Here is a 21,388-nt window from a genome sequence, read left to right on the forward strand (position 1 = left end):
CAAAGTTCACTGCGCAGTCTTACGTTTTTCCTATTAATGTAATTTGTTTTTTTTTAAGCATCATTAAGTGACTACAACCATCATTTCCTTAAGACAGTCCTGGCTCACACAACGATAGTTACATTGATCTTGAATCAATACTTACAAGTACGGTCGTGTGTATTTCCCCCCCCAACCTTTGTTGTCAATGTAAACCATCAGATTACAGCTCGATCAGACCAAAGCATCTTCATCACCAGCTGTTATGCTCTTAAATGTTTTCATTTGGGTTTAATTTATCAGCACTGCGTACAAATATTATACATATTTTCCATCCTTGAATTGTCATCACGTTAGAGCATTTATAGCATGATTTGAACCTTTCATCTTTTTATGTTCAGATATGTTTTTTGACTTTCCTCGCTTGCTAAGCCCTCTTCAAAAACCTCAATCGCAGCATGTGTCACACCTGCCTCTGGCTGTTTGCAATCATCTTTGGTAACTTGTTAGTTAATGTGACATAACTGCACTGGAGATCAGCCTCACGCTCATTTAAAAAAGTATTTCTGTGTGATTATGTTGCTCTGAAACAAAACTATGTGGCAATATTCTTAAGCTGAGCTACTCCACAATCTTGTCACATACCTCCGAACACCTGCAGAGGAAACCTCGGAGGAGGAGCTGTAAATGTTCGATTATTTGCGTTTCACAGAATTCTAAACTGACATCCGTCATCTTTGACATGCTACATCGTTCCTTTTCTTTAATTTCAGTCATGGGACCCTGACCTTTGGTTCCCCTCTGCCTGCCTCTAACCATTCCAGAGCCTGTCCATCAGTCACCACCCACACAGCCTCCCAAACAGACACACCAATCAGTCAGAGCATCAGCAAAGCACCAACTTACAGTAACACTACTCTCAACCCACAAGCACACAGCTGAGTCCACTGTGTCAAGCTTACCAAATGACAATTACACACTCAACAGTAGCACTGCTGTGAGGATGTGGTTTCTTTCACAGTTTGAGAAAATACGGACGATGAAACATCTCTCTTCGTATCACAAAGACTTCTTTTATTCAAACTGACACCGATAAATGACATCCAATTCTTTCTTTCTTTTTTTAAAAAAAAGCTTCCAAGTTATCTTATTCTACAAAAACAATGATCATTTGTACATTTAAAAAAAAACAAAAAAATACATTTAGAGAGATGAGACACAACAAACTTCTGCAGTTTTTCAAAAGGGGAAAAAGGGCAACGACACTCCTGTGACAGCATCGACCGAGTACTTTCATGGTTTTTATCAATGTGTTATTGTGGTTGGATTTTACCCCAAACATCCCCTTATAAAAGCAGGATTTGGCGTCGTTTGTCTGCAGTCTCACATCGGGTAGTTAAGCACCACGTCTTGTTTGGCCAGCTCCAACAACATAGGATCGTCGAAGAACTTGCTGATACTCACATCCTCGCTCAGACCCTGCAGAACAACAAACATGGGGATGTCAGTCATGCAAAAAGAGAAATTGACCAAAAAGGATGTGACAAACAGGTAGACAAAAGGCTCACCTTGCGCCTTCGGGTCTTGATCATGAATTCTCTGGCCAGGTGGGGGGCGGGCTGTGGCTCCAGGGGCCTGATCACGATACTCCTGTCCAGAGGGTCTCCAGGGACGATCTGAAAGGCAACATAACATCCTGTTAACCCAGAGTGAAGCAGCGAGTGGCAGCTACGACTGGCCAACAGAGGAAATCTCCCCATTTGTATACAGTCAGGCACGATCTAAGCAACATTCTGACAACAGGAAACACACATCACATTTTGAGCGTTAACAAACTGAGTGGGCACTTCTAATAGTGGCTCCGACCTTTCACCAAATATCTGATTCAGCGGCCCCATTGTTACTGAGTCAGGGAGTGCGTCCATCAACGTGATGGGAAAAGCAACGAATCAGATGTGTCACTCCTTCAGATTGTGACCAATGCTGCATTAATGCAGCGTTAGCAGGTTGAGTTAGAAGAAGTAAGTGTTCACGGGCTTTTAGAATGATTCACTGAAGCCATTTTCTTAAGGAGCTTACAGTGTGACCTTCACAAAGTGATCTCATTGTCATGGATGTATGATATATTCACCCTTAATGTAAAGAGAAGAGGAATGTTGGATCTGAGATAAGTCGGGTGGTGTGGAGTAAATTAGACGTTTCCAGCCTCGGGGATAGATTAAAAATGGAGGAAAGGGGAAAATAATCAATGGAGTGGCTGAAGCCTAATCAACAGATGGAAGAAACTCAACACTGTGCTGCTAGCAGGCCAATACTGGTGGCATATAATCATCCTAATGAGGGAGGCACAATACGGCCTCTAGAGTTTAATAAGGACACCAGCACAGTTCAGGGACTCCTTGTTCTTCATCATTTTTTTAGGTAGGGCCCCAACTAAATATTATTCTAACTGTTGATTATTTCCTCGATGAATCCATCAGTAATTTGTTCTATAAAATGATAGTAAATTGTGAAAAATGTAGTAGCTGACAACTACTCATCCCGCACTCCACCATCTCGCCCCTCAGATCTGCTAACTGATCCACTGATACATTGAGAACCTGCCCCCCAATAATGATCTTTTTTACTTTCATTTCTGTTATATTTGTTTTTTCTTTTGTTGTTTGTGTTCCATCACTGTGTTTTACTTCAATACCTTTTTGATTTTTGTGGAAATTCTTGTGTTTTATTCAGTCTCTCTGTAAAAACACTCTGGTTAAGGTTTGTTGTTTTTAAACATGCTCCTTAAATAACCCTGACTTCACTAATTGATTAATCGTTACAGGTCTATTTCTAAGGCAGTTGGACAAAAGTCATTTCTGTGTTGATCGTGTTAGGTACAAATTCTGCAGCTGCCTATTACAAACCAATTTAGGGAGAGATGGTCAAGGTGATTGGTATTGGACTTTAGAGGTGTCTTGTGGGAAAAAAGGTACATTTTCTCTTTCAGGACTGGATGATTTAGAAATAAATCATCGACAGCGAGTCCAAATAGAGCCGCCTATTTCAGCTCAATTTCAGCAATAATCCCAGGGGAAATCTGATTTAGAAAACTGCAGTGCTTACTATTTAGAGCTTGGCATTTAGTTTACAAATGTGTGTCACAATTTGAGTTTAAAGAAAATCCCATGACACAACTATAATGAGACATTGACTGATAAATGTCTGCACATAATAGTAAAATATGTGGTTACACAAGCCCTAAAAATCTGCTGTTCTGCAAAAATCAAAAAAAGGCAACAATGGTTTTCATTTATTCTGCATGTTCCCGAAGGATCGCTCTGTAGTCTGTGTACACTACATCATTTTTTTACCCAATGTTTGGACAAGCCTGTAAATACATAATTCATGTCGAGTTTCTTGACTAACACTTTCGTTTTCACCTCAAGAGGATAACATAAGTCAGGAAGATAGAACATATTAAACATTTGCACAGAGGAGAACCTTTTTGTCTTCTGGATGAATTGCTTTGCTGTTAAGTATTAATTCTTTCTAACTGGGGCTAATTTTCACTGACACTGCTCTGCAGAGTGCAGACTCAAACACGTCAGACGTGGCGGGCAGAGACAAACACACATTACATACTTAAAACTTAATGACTCGACACTCTGCTCCACTCCACATCAAGAGCTATTTAGCCAAAGTGGCAGATGTGTGCATGAGGTCGGTCGCTCTGCTGCACAAGGTGCCAGTTTTGAGAATGTGAGTTGGTGCATGTGCATAAATAAACGTGCGACAGTTTTGAAGCATGTCAGTGTGAGTGACAGAAGGACGACAAACTTACAGACACAAAAATCTGATTTCTGGCAGACAGGGCTATTCATAGCTTATTGTTTGTTTAGCATTGTAATAAACTCCTGTGACTCTGCCGTCTGTTGCCTCAGAATGTACTTTTTACAGAGAGATCGCAGAATAGCGACACAACAACATTTATTTCTATGCTGAACAAAACAGCGGCAACAATTATTTACCCGAGTGTGTGATTTTAGACAGCATTCCTCAAGCTACAAAGGTGTATGTGACACACAACAGTGTGTTGTGTGTTTACATCCACGTCGGGTAGAGCTTTCTAAACAATGGCATAACTTGGCAATGTCTCTCGGGCCTCACTGTCTCTCCAACTTGTAGACAATTTTCTTTGCTGTTCTTCTCCTTTGACTAAGATGCCAAATAACGCTAGCTACTTTTAAATCTCCCAGAGGTGAGTCGCACACAGAACTCCTTATCAACACATCACTGTCCCGTCCAGCCGCATCACCAGCTCCCTCTTTATACAAAGATGACGATTCTGAACTGTTACTTCATACTTCTCATACATAATTGCGAGGTGGCATTAAGGCCCAACAGTCCCATTCTAAATGTATTCATCACTGTAATCCTCCTGCTCACCAAACTGGCCATGAAGATATCTCTCGATAGTCTATCTCTAATCAGGGACAAACCTCTTATTAGGTTAGTTTGAAGTCAATAAGTGAATTCTGCTCTGATGCCAGTTGTTTTTGTCTTTTTATTACAAAACTGTCCTGTTTTTTTCCCTCCACAGTGTTTCACTGCTGAGCTGCACTGGAGGCAGAGTAAAACAAAGAAGGTATTTGCACTTAAAAGACAGTAAGTTTGGAAAATGCTCCCTTGTTTTGTCTGACTTGGACCGCTTAAGCTTCTTTTTTGCTTCAGGTGACATTTTTGCACAGAATGAGGTCTGCAGAATTAATCCCTATTAGGAAAGGAGGGTGGCACGCAGGAATATATCTTTTAATGAGTTTACTTGATCGTTTGTCTGTGAGCACACCAAACGTCTGGCCTTTATCATTGTGCATATGTATCGAGAATAACGCAACAGTTAGTCTGAGCCCAGTGGCAACTTTACAAATTAACCTGTGGATTTAGCCCCCCATCACTTCCATTTAAATCACATTATGATGGAATGTGTTCACAGCCAGATGAATCACAGCAACCGATAACTCTTCCAATGTACCAGGACCTTTCCTTTACTGCATTTGGATGATAATTTTTCATGTTTCACATCTCTTTTTAATTTGCACATAAATACAGGAAAAAGAATGTTAAAAATTGAAAATGTTCTGTATAATCGGTTCAATTTTGCACTACATTTGTATGAAAACCTGGATGATTTTAGAAGGAAAGCTGACTTGTGTACCTGCCAGTGGTGGAACACAGACAGAGCGAAGGCCTGTCCCTGTGTGTGTGTTCGGAGGTCAGTCTCGAAGCCGAAGGAGTCGATTGCTGGGATAAAAGCCTTGATTGTGTACAGAGGGGACCCTGGAATCGGTGCATCCTGGGTGACGTGGCCCCTGATTGATGATAAACAAAGGACCAACTTTTTAAATCTCAAGTTTCTTTATTTCAAAGACAAATAGTGCATGTCAGTGCATTCAATTTCTTCCTGGGTTGATATATGAAGATGAGTACACCAACCTTCTTCGAGCCAGTACTGTGTAGACAGCAGACACGCAATCAGCCGGAGCCTGAACCTCCACAAAATAATACGGCTCCATCAACCTTGGAGTGGCCTGTGACACAAGAGAGCCCACATATTAAAAAGAGAACAAAAGCCTGGAGACACAGTCTGGCTGGACAATGTAAAGCTGACCTGTGGATTTATGATTAGAGCAGTGAAAGAGCCAAAGGGGAAGAGGGAAGAAGCCAAAATTGTTAAGGAAGAATGTTATCGTGCTACAATTAAAAGGAACACATGTCAGCAGAATCCCTAACCGCAATCACGTTAATGGAACATTTAAGAAAGTGGGGAATGAAAGGGAAGTCTAATGGAAGACGAGGAGAGGAATAGGCTTAGTGGGGATGATCTCACCATGAGGAAAGCAGAGTACACCACTCTCCTGGCTGTAGGGATGACCTGGCCTCCTCCTCTGTGGAGAGGCTCCTGAGCAATGACTGCGTCCAGGATCTTAAACTTGACATTCCTGATGGCTGAGGGGAGCAGAATGACTTGTGGTTAGAGTTACAGTAACAAAACACTGACTGGGAAATACACGTTAATAACACTCATCACACTAGACGTTCTAGCACAAATGACAGTACAGAGAACAAACATTAATTTGTAAAAAAATAACAGGGGTTAAGAAAAGGTAGAGAACACTTACGCTCATCACACAGCGGGCCCTCCCTGGTGCCCCACTGGAAGCCCTGAACAATGCTGTCTTTGACGGAGCCGAGCAGCGCCTTGTCCACCTACGGAGGGGAAAAATGCATCATGAGTTAGGAACAAAAACAGGAAATCTCTGATGGGATGTGCTATTTGTAATCTTTGTCCCTTTTAAAGCTGCCATGAAATGACTAGTGGAGTGCTCGTAGAGTGTTTTCCCTGTAGAAACGTCCAGCTAGAGGGGCTGACTACGGATTTGGCTGGAGTTAGCTCGTGGTACCCCGGTAGCTGTGCAGCTAACAGTACTTACTAGCTAAAGGTAGCTACACTGAGCAGCAGTTTGCAACAAAGTGAAAGTTGCAGTCATCTGTCCATCAGGAAAGTACGTTAATCACCTCGATAGTGTAAAGTTCCAGGAGGCCGCCTGCCTACGGGCCCAATTTGCACGTGTTCATTGGGAAACTACTGTTTATCAATAATGTAAGTCAGCAGTTCCTTTAGCAACATGTGAAGGTATTTGTCCAAGGTGAGACAAAGCAGCTGTAGGACATCAGAGGGACAACCCGAAAATACTTTCTCCATAAAATAAGATCAAATTTCACGTAAATCAGTGAGTTATAAGTTGTAACTTTCTACTTATGAAGTTGGTTTTGTGTACAAGTTCTGTACAGACTGACTCACACCTACCGGATTCACCCAATTTCAAAATAGATTTTTTATTTTTTGGCTTCTCAAGACTTAATGTTTTATGATTGATGTGCAAGTGGTTTGGCAGAGAAGCAATGACCTAGTTTAATGATATCTGCTAATAGATTCAGAGATGTTTGGGCGGATTTGGAACATAAACCTCCAGACAACTATAGCTGTGATTCACCTGCCTAGCTGGTACAAAACTCACCTCAGAGGGCAGCGTGTCGTCCACAAGGATATTCGGTCCCGTGGTGTCTGGTCCGAAGGCCCAGATAGACCTAGCAGCCAGCAGATCCCAGTCGTACTTTGTCTGGAAAAACTCTCCCAGCTTCTTCCTGTTGTGGAGAAACAGAAGAGCTACTGCTTAAAAGTAGGTGTGCACATTATGTTATTATGTCAGCTGGAACATTAAGGAGATTGGCTGATTAGGGGGCAGAGGGGTTAATGGAAGAGGAGGAGTAGAGTGAAGGGTTAGTTTAATGGTGTGTGAAGTATGTCACTTCTCTGGCACTGCTACTGCATGCTGGCACCGCTGGGTCCAGATGGACTAGCAGATGAGCCGAGTACTGACAGGAAGTCACACACACACACACACACACACACACACACACACACACACACACACACACACACACACACACACACACACACACACACACACACACACACACACACACACCGGACACAGGGACGGGAAAATCATGTATGCTTTTAGTGCAGAATTCAATTACTGTGAGTGAGTTGATCACTTTACCAGGGAGCATTTTTAATGAGCACACACGTGTCACAATGTATAGAAGGCTCCTTTACTTTGCTCACGTATACAAATACAGAAATGCTCCCCTGTGCATCTGTTCTACAAGTTATGCATGAGGAGATAAGTAATGAACCTTGCTCTCAAATTTAGTATTTCTTACACTCAAGAGTTTATATTGCCCCTTTTAAACTGACAAAGCAAAAAATCCACCGCGTGTCTGTTCGTCTGACTTGACTTTGAAACTTATTGTCACGTTGTTCTGCCAGTTTTCAAAACTTTTACAAAACAAGCAAGACGTTAACGACATTGAATTTACATTGAATGACACACCAGACTGAGGTACGGCACCGTTATCAAACTGCAGCACATGGTCGTTACGTTCATGTCCAACTTAAAAATTTTAATTAATGGCAGGACTGTCAGAAAGTGCCCACGTCTTAGTCTGTGTATGATAACTTGTAGAAAATTGGTAAAGCACCTATGCAGTTACCCAAAAATCCAATAACAGCACATTTTTAATGGCTATTTCAGCCCTGAGCATTTCTATACCCCTCTACCTTCTTCAATGACAGCATTTAATTAAAGAACCAATCATCATTCTTACATGTCTGCTCATTTATCTCTGCACACCGAGGGAATAATGAGAATGAATGATTGGTCAGAGTGGCTCTGAAATGTGGAGAAATTAATAAGGCAACCACCATATCAGACAGAGAGGGGGGGGGAAGGATCTACAGATACATCTCACATGAAGAGAAAATTATACGATTTCAATTAATTAAAGTCAGTTCTATAGTGTGAGCGTCTTCATTACCTGTTCCACGTGATCTGCACCACTTCGTTCTCGATGTCCTCAGCCAATCCCTTCTCCAAGGGCTCAGCGATCATGGTGATCTTATTCCTGTCAATCACATCACACAGCGGTCAATCACTTATTCTGGGTTTGGGGAGACGCTCGGCCCGAGGGAAGACTCTGACAGTAACTCTAAACTGTGAACGAATTTAACACCAGAAAAAGATATGCAACATCTAACAGACTTAAAAACGTACGGTGAGAAATGACAAACTTATCAGAAAATGATTGTAGGGATGTGAGGAAAGAACGTTTTCTTGTATTTATAGCTGGCTGAATATATTGTGTTTGATACACACTTTTTGTTGGGTGTTTCGGCGAAGCACTTGAGTGATGACGTCTCCACAACGGTTTCACAGAAAGTCACAACAGGGTCGGCAACCTGCGGATAAAGATGAGCAGAATTACACACAGTAAGAAAAAGGCCCACTCCTGTGGTCCAGGGTTTTCAAGTTTTGGCTTCTCTTGTCATTTTATGTACGAACAGAATCAAGTTTAACTTTTACAACAACTTTGATACTGATAAATAATTGCATTGCCATGATAAAATATAAGATAGTTATAAACAATAATTTCACTGCAACAACAAATGATGTAGCAGAGAGAGAAATTACTTTAATATCAATCTCGGAGTACATCTTTCGCAGGTCGTGCATGACACAGTCCAGGTAGAGCTCTCCTGTCCCCAAGATAACATGCTCTCCTGACTCCTCCACCTGAAAGAGACAAACACACAAATGTTTAATTAAACTTCAAGCAAAGTAATTACATAATTATTGTTGAGTTTACAGTTTTGGGTCCTTCTGTCAGTATCCAAAGTGTCATCTCTAATTGCAGCTCTTACTTATTTCTTCAACCTGTGTTAAAGGAATTTTGGTTCGCAGAATTTCAAACCTAAATTTTCATACTCTGCTGCAACAAACTACTGGACCCACTGCTGTAAGTGGTGACTTACCTTTGTGGTGAGGGACGGATAGCTCTTGTTGACCTTCCTCAGTCCGTCCAACATTTTTGGTAGCTCGGATGGGTTGACGGGCTCCACTGCAATCTTTATAACTGATGCTGTGTTGAACTTCAGGGGCCTGAAAATCTGAGCCTGTCATGGAAATACAAAATGTAAACAACGCAGTATTCATCAATTTTTGTTAAGATATCAATGGTATTTCTCCAGTGTCTCACCTCTTCGTTCCCCCTGGGCTCTGTGATTGTTGCCGTCTTGACGATTGGCTGGTCACAACCTTCGATTAGAACCCAGTTGCCAGCAGGCACTCGATTCACTTCAATTTGGTATCTAAAATGACAGTGGATTATTAATATTAAATACAAACATCACAGATTTCTGACTTTTTAAACTTTGGAAACCAAATCCCTGCAACAAACCTGGCGACTGAAATCCAGAGACGGCCCACGGTGCAGACCTGGGAGTCCTCCTCATCTTCAAGGGTGTAGTTCTCTCCTAAAACCTTGACAGGCTGGCCTGCCTGAATGGTCCCACTCAAGACCCTGCCAAATGCATGGAACTGTACTCCATCCTCTGTGCTGTACATCTTTGTAGTGTGGCACATCAAAGGACCCTGAAGGTGAGGAGACATGAGGTGAGCAGGAAGAGGGATAAGAGGGCAGCAGAAAGTAGGGCAGGAAAGTCTCATAACTGGAACAATGGAAGGTTTATCTGAAAGAAAGCAAGACCTTTAAATGGAAACTGAAAAACTGTGATTAATGTCCGTCAATGGCTTAAATTGGCTTATTTAACAGCTCAAGCCAATTAAAAACAGCCTGTTGGCTTAATTTGCATTGCAGCTATGTACTGTTAATTTCTGCGCCTGCTTCTCAGTGCTCTGCCTCCATTGTACTCACATCAGGGTCACACTCTGCCATGGCCTCCCCCAGATCCGAGTCCAGACCTCCAGTGTATGTGTGCTCTATCTTGTTCCTAGCACCCTCTTGTGGAGAGGGGATGTGATGTACACACATGTCCACGAACCCTGCGAGGAAGAGATTCATGATCTACTTTACATGTTTGCTAAAGCAGGACAATTTATCTTCAGACTAAAATTACAATCATGAGCAGGTACACTGAGTAAAACAGTGAGATCGATATTGTGCCTCTGAAAGTCTCTGCAGTATTGTTATTACTTTATTCTTAAAAACAAAGTTCTTCATACATTATCACAAAATCATAACTAAAGCAGCAACACAAACAGAAAGAAACAGACAAAAAATAATTAAACCACACCTGTGAACTCGCCAAAGAAGCGGTTACAGACCAGCCTCAGCAGCGGTCTGATGTTCAGCTTCAGCTCCTCTTTGGTCAGGTGGATCCCCAGCTCATCCAGAACCCGGGGGAGAGATGTGTCCACATCCCCAACCACCTAGACACAAAGTGGAACTGGGTCAGTATTATACAAGGAGTTTTGCAACTCAACCAGAGCTAACTGGACCTGAAAGTATTTAACTAGCTGTGTTGCCTTGCTACACATTTGAGAAAAAAATACATGTCCAACCTGTGAGAGGATTTTGTAGAGAGGCTCAAGGACAAATTCCACAAAGCTGCGCTGAGAATTACTGCTGGGAGCTTTCTTTGTGAACTTGCGGCTGAGCGATAGTAAAGACAGAAAGGAGACAGCATAAGAATGTGCAAAAAGAACAGGATGAAACATGAACATTCTGTAGAAATACAAATTAGCCACTCACGTTTTGGGGTTGAAATAAATGTCTCCCCAAAGCCTCTTGGCAAACTCATTATAGTTGATGTCTCCTGCAAACAAAAAGTGAGAAGTCAGTCAGTACATTAATAACTGCATTAGGCATGAGAGGATAGACAGACATACTAGTTTATTGTTTATGCGTGGATGATTTGATCAGTCATCTTACCGTAGGTGTCTGAGTAGATCTTTGCGAAGGACCCCAGGGTGAAACAGATACTGTACTGAGAGCTTGCGAAGCACACATTTCCGAGGAGAGGAGACACCACGACGTTCTCATCTGTGGAGTACGTGCTGAGGTAGAGGAGGGATAACCGACAGTTAAGTGTCAGATTTTGGCACAAAGGTGAAGGTAGAATATCCTCCCATTTAATATCACAGCACCAACAAATATCCCGTTTTTTCCAACCAATATGTAGCATCACATCACATAAAGTCATTCATGCACCCCAGACACTTTGGTCATTATGGGCTTGAATCATTACCTGAGCAAACCGTTGACCTCATCCACAATATGGCGAAGTTTATAATAAGCATCTGTGGGAGGTAATTTGAGCTCCACAATGAGCCGGTCCACCTTGTTGATGCAGATGGTGATGGCCATACGCTCCTGAACTGCATGTTTGATTAAACGCTCTGTGTTCAGCATCACCTAGATGAAGATATGAAAAGGTTACATTGAAGCAGAGAATAAGAACATTATGTGCAGAGATGGTGCAGGAGTGGGAGACAATAAAAAGAAAAATATCAGTGACTCACTCCTTCTGCTGCGTCTATGAAGAGGACAACACCGTCTGAGATCCGGATGCTGGATGTGACTTCGTCAGAGAAGTTCACGTGGCCTTTGAGAGAAACAGAAGGTTGTACATCACTTTCTGCTATGATTATCAAAACACACATTCATTGCTCAAAGCATCCCATTGAAACACAATACCTGGTGTATCCATGATGTTGAAAAGGTAGGATTTGCCTCTGGAGTCAGGCAAGACCATTGTGACAGGGGTACTCTTGATACCAACTCCTCTCTATGGAAAAAGCACAAGATAAAAATCACCTATCCAGCAAGAGAAACATAATTCTGTCATTTTAAAACTTGTTTCCTTTAAATGGTAATTTCTGGCAACCTCACCTCTTTATTAGACAAAGTAAAGATGCCAGAATTATCCACATTCTGTTTAATATGAGGTAACCAAATGTATTTTTGAGTACAATCAAGTGTCATTATTATGCCACGGTTCAAACAGATTACTCACCTCCTGTTCTGTAAAAAGGATGTCTGTGTATCGGAGCTGTAAAAGTAAAAAGTTGTGTTAGTTTTTGCTGTCATATACAGAAAAGGTAATACACTGCAAGGATTTTTTTATCATTACGGTCACAACTCACGTCCACATCATCTCGCTTCCTGATTTCTGGATGTGTTTGTTCAATCAGGCAGTCCACAAAACAAGTCTGAAAGGAATAAACAAATGCATTAGATCCCCACGAGTCACAGATGAGTCTGAAGTGAAGCCATGTTATTGGCATATGCTCCAGAAATTTCCAGGCCTCCTAGATTTTGCATCTTAAGAACACATGTTCTTGTTGGCTTAATGTCACAGAGAAGCCCTGATGAAAAACCTTCAGCTTAAAGAGAAACCCAGTGAAGTAGCTGTAAGGCAGACTCTGACCTTGCCATGGTGAAGGTGTCCACACAGTGTGACATTACGGATTAGCTCAGGACCGTCCATCAGATCTGCAAGGAATCTGCCAAGAGAGGGGAGGGATATCACAGCTGAACAAACACACAGCAGACATGGGCAGATGGCAAACATGTACAGGAAATTCACAAGACTGAATAAAGTGCTGTCACTGGAGCAGTCATAATCAGGATGAATTGCTACACTGTCAACCTTTTTAGACATAACCATGCAGATAACTTACTCCATGTCATAAACAGTGGCGGGTAACTCCTGCTCCATCAGGGTGAACTGCTTGTTCTTCACAGGCTTGATGATTGGCTCTGTGGAAAGAAAAAAATAGTGGTTACCCTTCACATATCATTTTTAACAAGAAGCAAGAATGTGGATTAAGTTTCCAAATATTTTAATAAAAATCTGAACACAAGCTGCACTCTTTGTATCTAACCTGTAAGAGGTTGTGTGTCTTCCTCTTGGACGATAGTTTCCACTTCGGGCCCATAAACCTCCTCTGCTGTAGGATAGTACTTCTTGTCCTCATGCAGGACCACCTCCATACCCGGGACATCTTCATCAGCATCAGCAGGCTCGTCATCATCATCTTCATCACCCTGCAAAAACACAGATTTGTTATGAAGATTTGTATGCACATACTACTTGGTAATAACTTTTCCCACAGCTTTTGAAAAGTACCTCATCAACATCTCTGTCCTCTGCATCCAGATCATCTTCATCATCGTCAGAGTCCAGCTCTGGGCCGATGTAGTTGCCAAACTCGTCATACAGATCAGCCTCCATCTTGTAGAGAACTGAGAGATGGGTCATGAGTTTATAACAAGTCACATTGATTGGGTTTCAATCATTAGTATAGAAAATATTAGAACAGGAGCCAACAAGAGGACACAAAGATAAAGGTTAATAGCAAAATCAGCCTTTTCTAATGTAGAAAGATGGTACATTATCAATAATTTCAAATGGTCATTTTCACAGTTTTCTGCTTTGGTGGTCTTAAATGACATTAGCTGACAGTTATCAAAGCAACGAGATCATGTGCAATTCATAGAAGTGGATATTTTTAAATAGAGATAAATTGTGTGACAAATCATCAGTATAATTAAGTAGTGAGGCTGTAATACCTAACCCAACAAAACGTGCTGTTGTGCGAGTCTATGTGCAACAAGAAAACATCTTAATTTTAGATTTAGGCTTTGGTTGTTTTAAAAACGCCGGTAATAACCAACACAACTAGCCAGTTAACAGTGTCACCATTACAGTCAATGCTAACTAGCTAGCATAACACGCACCGCCAGAGTTTGGTACGCTATTTATCGAGTTTACGGATGCTTTCCACCGGCAAAAAGTCGGACTAAACTTCATCTTAAACGAGAAGATTTCGGGGATTATAAACTGCGCTGTTTCTTGTGTTTGCAATGCTATTAGTGAGCCAAAAATTAGCATACTAGCCGGCTACACAGTGATGAAATGAATGACTTTCAGGCGACGTTTCAGTTACGTTGATGCTCAGCGCTTTAGCTAACGATATCTTACAGTACTAAACTATGACTTGCAGGGTGCAAACTCCACTTACCTGTATTCTGTTGTTATGCAGTCAGCGAATATTACTTTCACAGCAAGTTAAAAGTTGGGTATGTATTCAGAAGATAAATAATTTCCCAAATAGCGCCATGCGCATGAGATACTACTTCCGGCTTTCTTCTTCTCTTGACCTGAGCGCGGTGAGAACTCGACGCTGCGCGCTCTATCGCCCCCTTGCGAGAGGCCACAGACGGTACTGACGTTTCATAAGATCCTCTCGCCTGTCAAAGCTCGAATCTCACTCCAACCAACCAAATTACGTTACATCAGCTGTCAACCAAACATCACTGCATTATTACTCACTCTGCCCTGCGACATATATTATATTTGCATTTAAATTTACTATGATTTTATGTAAAGTTGATGATTGACATTACCATCCTTTTCTTTTCCTTTGTGCTCTTGCGATTCCTTAAGGTCCAAATTGTAAACCAGCTTTGATAAGTCAACAACATTTTTCACATGTCAGTGTACTATATGAAAGTCCAAACCAACAGGGACAAGAAAAAAGCTATTTGGAAAAAAGACAAATTAAGCAACAAAAATCAATAGATTAAAAAAACAACATTCCTTTTCCCCCCATTTTTATGTATCCCTCTTTCTCCACATGGATTTTCTAATTCTTTTACGGATTTATTCATATTATAAGGACTCCTATTACTCTACAGACCTTCTTCCTGCATTCAAAATAACTAAGTGACAAACGAAAAACTTTAAATTAGGGATTATAGATGTGAATAAATGCATTGTCTCAGCCAAGGTGCACACAACAGTACAGCTCATTACGCACTGTGGCCACCTGGGGGCGTTGGACACCCACTCATGATGACGCACTCTTGACGTCTATGAACTCCAGGTTAAAATACATGAACCTGGCAAAGGAAGCCTGTGTGTGTGTGATTTTGTTTGTTTAGTGAACAACTATGAAACTAAATTAAAACTGAAGTGTCTACACCAACATTCGGCCTGTATGGATCCGTATAATAGATTATAATGGACATTTAAATGACATTTCAGTGAGTTCAACCAGGCTAAGGGATCCCTATGTGCTACAACTTCACATGAAAATCTTAATATGTTAGTTACACACAAGAAATGATATATACATATATATACATATATATACATATATATACATATATATATATATACATATATATACATATATATATATATATACATATATATACATATATATATATATATATATATATATATATATATATATATATATATATACATATATATACATATATATATATATATATATATATACATATATATATATATATACATATATATACATATATATATATATATACATATATATATATATATACATATATATATATATATATATACACATAAAATCAAGATACAGAGATGTTACAGTTGTGTAGGTGCTGAACCTACATAGGCCTATTAGAATTGATGATAAATGCTAAAAAATGCTCATTTACTTTACCAATATGTGGAAAACTTTATGAGCATTACTCATAATGTTAATGGAGCTTTACTTGTGCAGGATTGATACGTAGTTGTATTAATAACTGGTGTTCTATAAGGACAATATTTGCTTAAACCTTCACAGAAGTGACGCAGAGTGTTTGTGAAAGTAATGATGTTCACATATACCATGTGGCCTTTTTATGGCATGAGTGCATGGATATTATCTGGAGGATGGTTAATAATTATCTCACGTGCATGTTGATAAGGCTTGATGATAAAGTCAGACACCGGCAGAGTTTCAGTTGATGGCTTTATTCCTGCTGGTGTTTATATTTCCTTCAGTAGGCCGGGCCCACACAGTAAAGACACGACGGACGGAGTCAAACAGATCAACAACATACATTTCTAAATAAGACATATTTTCTCTGACAGGCACATTGACACAAATCTGCTGGTATCAGACGGCAGTGTTTCTCTGATTTCATCTATAGAGATTATAATTTAATATTTATTATATTTTCAAAATGCCGTATAGAAGAAAAAACACACTTATAATTGTTATACAATTAGCAACCAGTCACATTTTTTTTTTACACATATTGCTGTTGAATTTCACACAGATTTCCCACAGTTCAAAGCAACACATGACCCATTAAAGGATATTTGTATTAAGCAAATGCCCTCAAACTTTAAAAGTTGTATCCTCATTTAAAAAACAAACAAACAAAAAAAAACAAAGCACCGAATTTGTGATTGAGACAGTGGCAGATCTCCATAATCATTGGGGCACTGAGGCTGGACACCAGATAGACACACTTTAATTTATTTTAACAGACAGTACAAAGGATTTTATTGCCTTGAACATTAGTTTCTGGGACTATTTCACCTGAGAATTTGATTTAAAAAGTGTCAACTGGCCCTTTAACCTCCTGCCTCCCTCTCTACTCCACCACCAGCTTCCTCAGCCGCTGCACCACGTCCTCCGCAGTGGCCCACGGGACCGTGACCGCCTTGAACTCCCCGGGCATGGCTTCATGGGTCTCCGTGATCAGCCGGTGCATGGGGAAGTCCCGCCGGGGGAACGCCACGTCCCGCGGTCCGAGGGCGAGCGCCGGGCAGAAGTCGTTGGCTCCGTCCCCGACGTAGAAGACCCTCTGGTATGGGCGCCCCCTCTCTTGCGTCCTGCGGGCCACGTACTCCCTGACGACCACCTGCTTGCACATGTTGTCCGGGCACCGCTGGCATTCGTGGGAGTGGAAGGGCCGCATCACCAGCCGGCCGTCTCTGTTGAAGGTGGCCGGGTTGGTGAAGATGCGGTGGAAGAGTTGGCGGGCCCCTGCGCGCCGGAGCCAAGACTCGATGAAGAAGGTGTTGGCGTCGGACAGCAGCACCACCTCAAAGTCCTGCTGGGGCCGGGTGCGGAGGAACTGGAAGAGGGTGAGCATGCCGGGGGTGGCGGGAAGCTTCTCCATCACGTTGCGGATGTCGCTCTCGGTGACGCCCTGCTCCGCCAGGTAGGCCAGGACGCGCTGCATGTACTCGTTGTAGCGGCCCGGCTGGTAGGTGTCCTTCAGCCAGGTCGGCAGGTGCTGACCCGGGGCGGTCTGCACCACCATGTCGTCGCTGGTTTCGTCCACGATGGTCTCATCGAAGTCAAAGAAGATGAGGAAGCGCCTGTCGTTGGGGATGTGAGCGGACTGGGAGGCCATGATCTCTGAGCGTCTGGACCTGGCGGGCTCCCCCTCTCCTGGGGGATTGGGTGGGACATAACAGCAGTTGAAGAATGAATCCCCCATGATTGACTACGCCACACTTCTTACTTTAGCCGAGTGGCATCAAAAACTCTCCACTTTTGCGCTCCCACTCTCCAACATCCCACGCAAGGCAGGCCACAGTAAGGTGGAGGCTACCGAGGCTGGCTTTCTGGGAAACATCAGCGCATACAGACGAGGGATGGAGGTAAAAACAGAATCAGACATAAAGCAGGACATACATAATAATCTACTATCATATAGATTTGAAATGAAGTGCAAGGCAAAGAGAGAGAAACAGCCAAGTCAACAGCTCGTTCAAACCAGAGGAGGCAGAATCCACCAATTACGGCAGCGAGGGATTTTCTACAAAATAGGCAAGAAGTGAGGAAGAAGAGGTGGAGGTCATCCTGCTGAAGCAGAAGCGAGCATCAGGCCGTGTCACAGCCCGAGCTCTGCATGCAAACATCCACATCCACACCACACGAACAAGCGAAACCAGTGCTGCCTGCGTACCTCAGACTGTAGGTGATGTCAGCTGTGGAGGTCTGATGTCCTCATGTGTTTCTGAGCCCTGCAAATAAATAAATAAATAAACAAATAAATAAATTCATTAATTAATAAAAACGTAAACGACCCAGTGATTAAAAAAAATAAATTATCACAATCAAGGTGAGCTGAGAAACCCAAAGGGTAAATCCTCCAAGAAAAGATGCCCGACAATGTTCCTGACAGGACATTCATAAATAGTGATACATTTCGGGGGAAAAACATTCCAACACTGAGAAATATCCAGAGAGAACCTGTCAGCCTGCCAACTTCATGTGCCGGCTGATCTAACCTACTTTCTCACAGCACCATCTGAGAGCCCACTGACGTTAAAATCAAATTATAGAAGCCTCAGATGTGGAGTAAAATCTAAAAACAACAACAACAACAACAAAAAACCTTACTGTGTCACCGGCGGTGGTTCCGATCCGGTCCGGTCTGAAGGAGATCCGCGGCAGAGTTTCGCCGGTCGGCCGGTGGGACGCGAACTTTTATGTGACAGCCAGAACCGGAGCCGCCGCGAACGTGACCGCGCCTACAGGTCCGCCCAGTTAATAGCAGCCTGCCGAGCGCGTTCACGACAAGGCTGAGAGAGAGAGAGAGAGGAGAGAGGAGCGAGAGAGGGGGGGCTCTGTGTGGGAGGAGAGAGGAAGGAAGGCAGAAGGAGCGACGGGTAAATACTCTGTTTCCTGAGCGTGTCCGCAGCGCTGTGTGCGTCCTTCAAGTGAATGTGTCAGTTTGTGCTGCGAGTTAATGATCTGTGTCTCAGGGCAGATTAGAAAACTCAACACATGCTGCGGTCCGTCTGCACAAGGTGAGACACCTGGGAGCAAAAACACTTCTGGTTCTAACAGGCCACAGAAGAGCAAGGTACAACCTGAGTCTGAGGGAGAGAAAAACAAAAAAAAAAACAACACACACACAGGTCACTTCAGGAAGTCACAGGAAAATATTTGAATAATCCAAACTAATTCAGCTGCCTTGATTTAGAAGCTTTCCAGCGACTCCAGAGAATTACAGGCGCCCTTTGTAAAGAAAAGTGATGCTTTGGGATGGAGGCCGACACATTCTACAATCCCAAAGCAGCAGTTTTTGGCTGAGCTGGGACTGACTGGGACTCAAAAATCAACTTTTCTTACAGATATCACCTTTAAAACTGTGTTAAAAAAAAACCAAAACCTCTTTGACATATAAATTGAAAGGAAAAGTAACACCGATAAAAAATTGAAACTCAGTCATTATCAGCTCACCCTCACGCTGATGGAAAGACAGGTGAAGATTTGTGGTCCACAGAACATTTCTGGAACGTCGCAGGAAACCAGCGTGGCAGCATTCTCCTGAACAGCTGAGGTAGATGGGGACTTGTTTTGAAATGTAAGAAAACCCAAACACATAAAATGGCTCCATGCAACTTGTCTGATGGAATCAAAGTCTCTGGATACCCTGAGATCCCAAGCCGATTCAAAAAGACATTATTTATGCACGGTCGAGCTTGAGCGACTCACTTCAGACAGGACGTCAGCCAAGCACGGCAGCTACAGTGAAGATTTTGTCTTTAAAATGGCGTAAATAACGTGTTTTCAAATCAAATTGTGATCTAGGGGCTTCAAGGGACTTGGATTACACCACATAACTTCTTCGAACAAGTCCCCTCTGCTTCAGCTGTTAATGAGAATGCTGCGACACTGTTATCCAAGTGTGACGCTCCAGAAATGTGTCTGAAAACAACTGACTACAAAACCTCCCCGACTGAATGATCAGCATGGGGGTGCATTTACCCTTTAAGTACTCATTACTGTCCTGACAAACTGAACTGAGGGCTGACGACACCCCTGCTTCAACAAGATAAGGATATACCTGACAGTGTATTGGAAAAACACTCACTCTTTAGCTGCACTTGACCTCTGACCTCCTTTGTAAGGGAGCACAAAGCCGTATCGAATCTGAAAGGCTGACTGGAATAAAATGAATGGAGCACATCAAAAGTGCGCCGCCATTTTACATCTGAAACATGTTGCGTTTCCATTTATTGACTACAGTGTCACATTTGCGTCGCAGCGAGGGAGGTTTTTTTTTTTTTTCCTATACCGCAGTCCTGTGAGAGAAACAGGCAAAGACACAGTGATTAATGAATGTGAACGTTCGCCTGATAAACACGACACGGAGCCCTCCGCTCCTTATCTGCCTGCTGACAGACGCCTCCCTCCTCTACGCCACAAGGCGTAATGACTAACAGCTGGGGTGGCTGACTATTTTCAAACCCAAATGGGAATGGAGATGTACAGACGGTGTGTTATTATCTCCTCTGCTCGTGAAACGAGCCTCGCTACCTGACCACCCACTCACCACCAGTGAGTCACTCACACTTTTCTCTACCCGTCGGCCCGCTTTGCTACCTTATAGGTTTGTGTGACTCATTTGTGCGCCACTTAAAAAACCACCTGTGGTGATGGAGGGCACACATTTGAGCTTTTTAGGAGGCATTCTAGCAACGAGTACATGTCTTAATGTGCCCGTAGAGGAGGCACGTTCTGTTTATGGATGAAAAAAAGCTGGTTGAGTTGGAGAAACAGATGACGGTCTTTACATTATTCAGTTTTCACATATGATATTTCATTGGTATAAGCAGGTAATGACTGTAATACAACTGCTTCTCTAAGGGTTTAGATGAAAAGACTGTAGCTGTAAGTTACCTAACTAGAGACTCCCTGTCTGAGGTTCATGATGGTCAAAGTCTCTGCCAAGTGAATACAATGCAACCTACTGGAATGCTCTTTCAGGTCATCTGCAAAAACAAACACACTCCTTTTAAAAAGACTTGCTAAAAGACATGTTTTGCTTAAAATGGGTCACTTGGAAAGAAAAGGAGGTGGTCACAAAGAAGAGGACCTTGTCAAATAGCTAAAACAAATAAATCAGCTGCTGAATGTGCAGTGTCATGTGTAGCCATGAGATGTTTTTTATGCCAAGAACCCTGTGACCCTGAAATAGTAAAATAACAGTATTCAAGCTAATCGAGTCTGTGCAGTTGCAGCAGTCAGCTGGAATTTAAGCTTTTCAGCAAAGCCCGGGTGTGAAAGTTAAAGCTGAACCCACTGACCTGCTACCAGGAGCATGTTGTGCACAGTCCTTATTGTTCCACATTTCATGTGTATTCACCTGTCCTTGCTGAGGTTTAAACGGTACACTCAAAGCATTCAAAGATAAAAGGAGGCCCAAA

At 42.3% G+C, this 21,388-nt stretch overlaps 2 protein-coding genes across 4 annotated transcripts; both read right to left on the minus strand.

Annotated features, from left to right (window-relative positions):
- Nucleotides 1–1,030: 1,030 nt before the first annotated feature.
- eftud2 (elongation factor Tu GTP binding domain containing 2) lies at nt 1,031–14,565 on the minus strand. Its single transcript, XM_030407569.1, has 28 exons — nt 14,412–14,565; nt 13,517–13,632; nt 13,272–13,434; nt 13,068–13,146; nt 12,815–12,890; nt 12,531–12,596; nt 12,401–12,436; nt 12,082–12,172; nt 11,907–11,989; nt 11,633–11,799; nt 11,317–11,441; nt 11,137–11,200; nt 10,947–11,037; nt 10,679–10,814; nt 10,300–10,427; nt 9,823–10,016; nt 9,622–9,733; nt 9,398–9,538; nt 9,057–9,158; nt 8,742–8,824; nt 8,404–8,490; nt 7,041–7,167; nt 6,141–6,228; nt 5,849–5,967; nt 5,455–5,549; nt 5,177–5,330; nt 1,548–1,655; nt 1,031–1,458 (listed from the first exon to the last, which is right to left on the minus strand). The coding sequence occupies exons 2-28, from the start codon at nt 13,619–13,621 to the stop codon at nt 1,363–1,365; spliced, it is 2,916 nt and encodes a 971-aa protein (XP_030263429.1). The 5' UTR covers nt 13,622–13,632; nt 14,412–14,565; the 3' UTR covers nt 1,031–1,362.
- Nucleotides 14,566–16,164: 1,599 nt separating this feature from the next.
- phospho1 (phosphoethanolamine/phosphocholine phosphatase 1) lies at nt 16,165–19,048 on the minus strand. Of its 3 annotated transcripts, none has more exons than XM_030407600.1 (3): nt 18,573–19,048; nt 18,136–18,193; nt 16,165–17,791 (listed from the first exon to the last, which is right to left on the minus strand). In XM_030407600.1, the coding sequence occupies exon 3, from the start codon at nt 17,662–17,664 to the stop codon at nt 16,810–16,812; it is 855 nt and encodes a 284-aa protein (XP_030263460.1). In that variant the 5' UTR covers nt 17,665–17,791; nt 18,136–18,193; nt 18,573–19,048; the 3' UTR covers nt 16,165–16,809. The 3 variants fall into 3 exon arrangements, with proteins under 3 accessions (XP_030263460.1, XP_030263462.1, XP_030263461.1); XM_030407602.1 differs by having other exon boundaries at nt 16,165–17,615; nt 18,568–19,045; XM_030407601.1 differs by having other exon boundaries at nt 16,165–17,615; nt 18,573–19,044.
- Nucleotides 19,049–21,388: the final 2,340 nt, after the last annotated feature.

The sequence above is a fragment of the Sparus aurata genome, chromosome 23 (genome assembly GCF_900880675.1).
Source record: "Sparus aurata chromosome 23, fSpaAur1.1, whole genome shotgun sequence".
Lineage (NCBI taxonomy): Eukaryota > Metazoa > Chordata > Actinopteri > Spariformes > Sparidae > Sparus > Sparus aurata.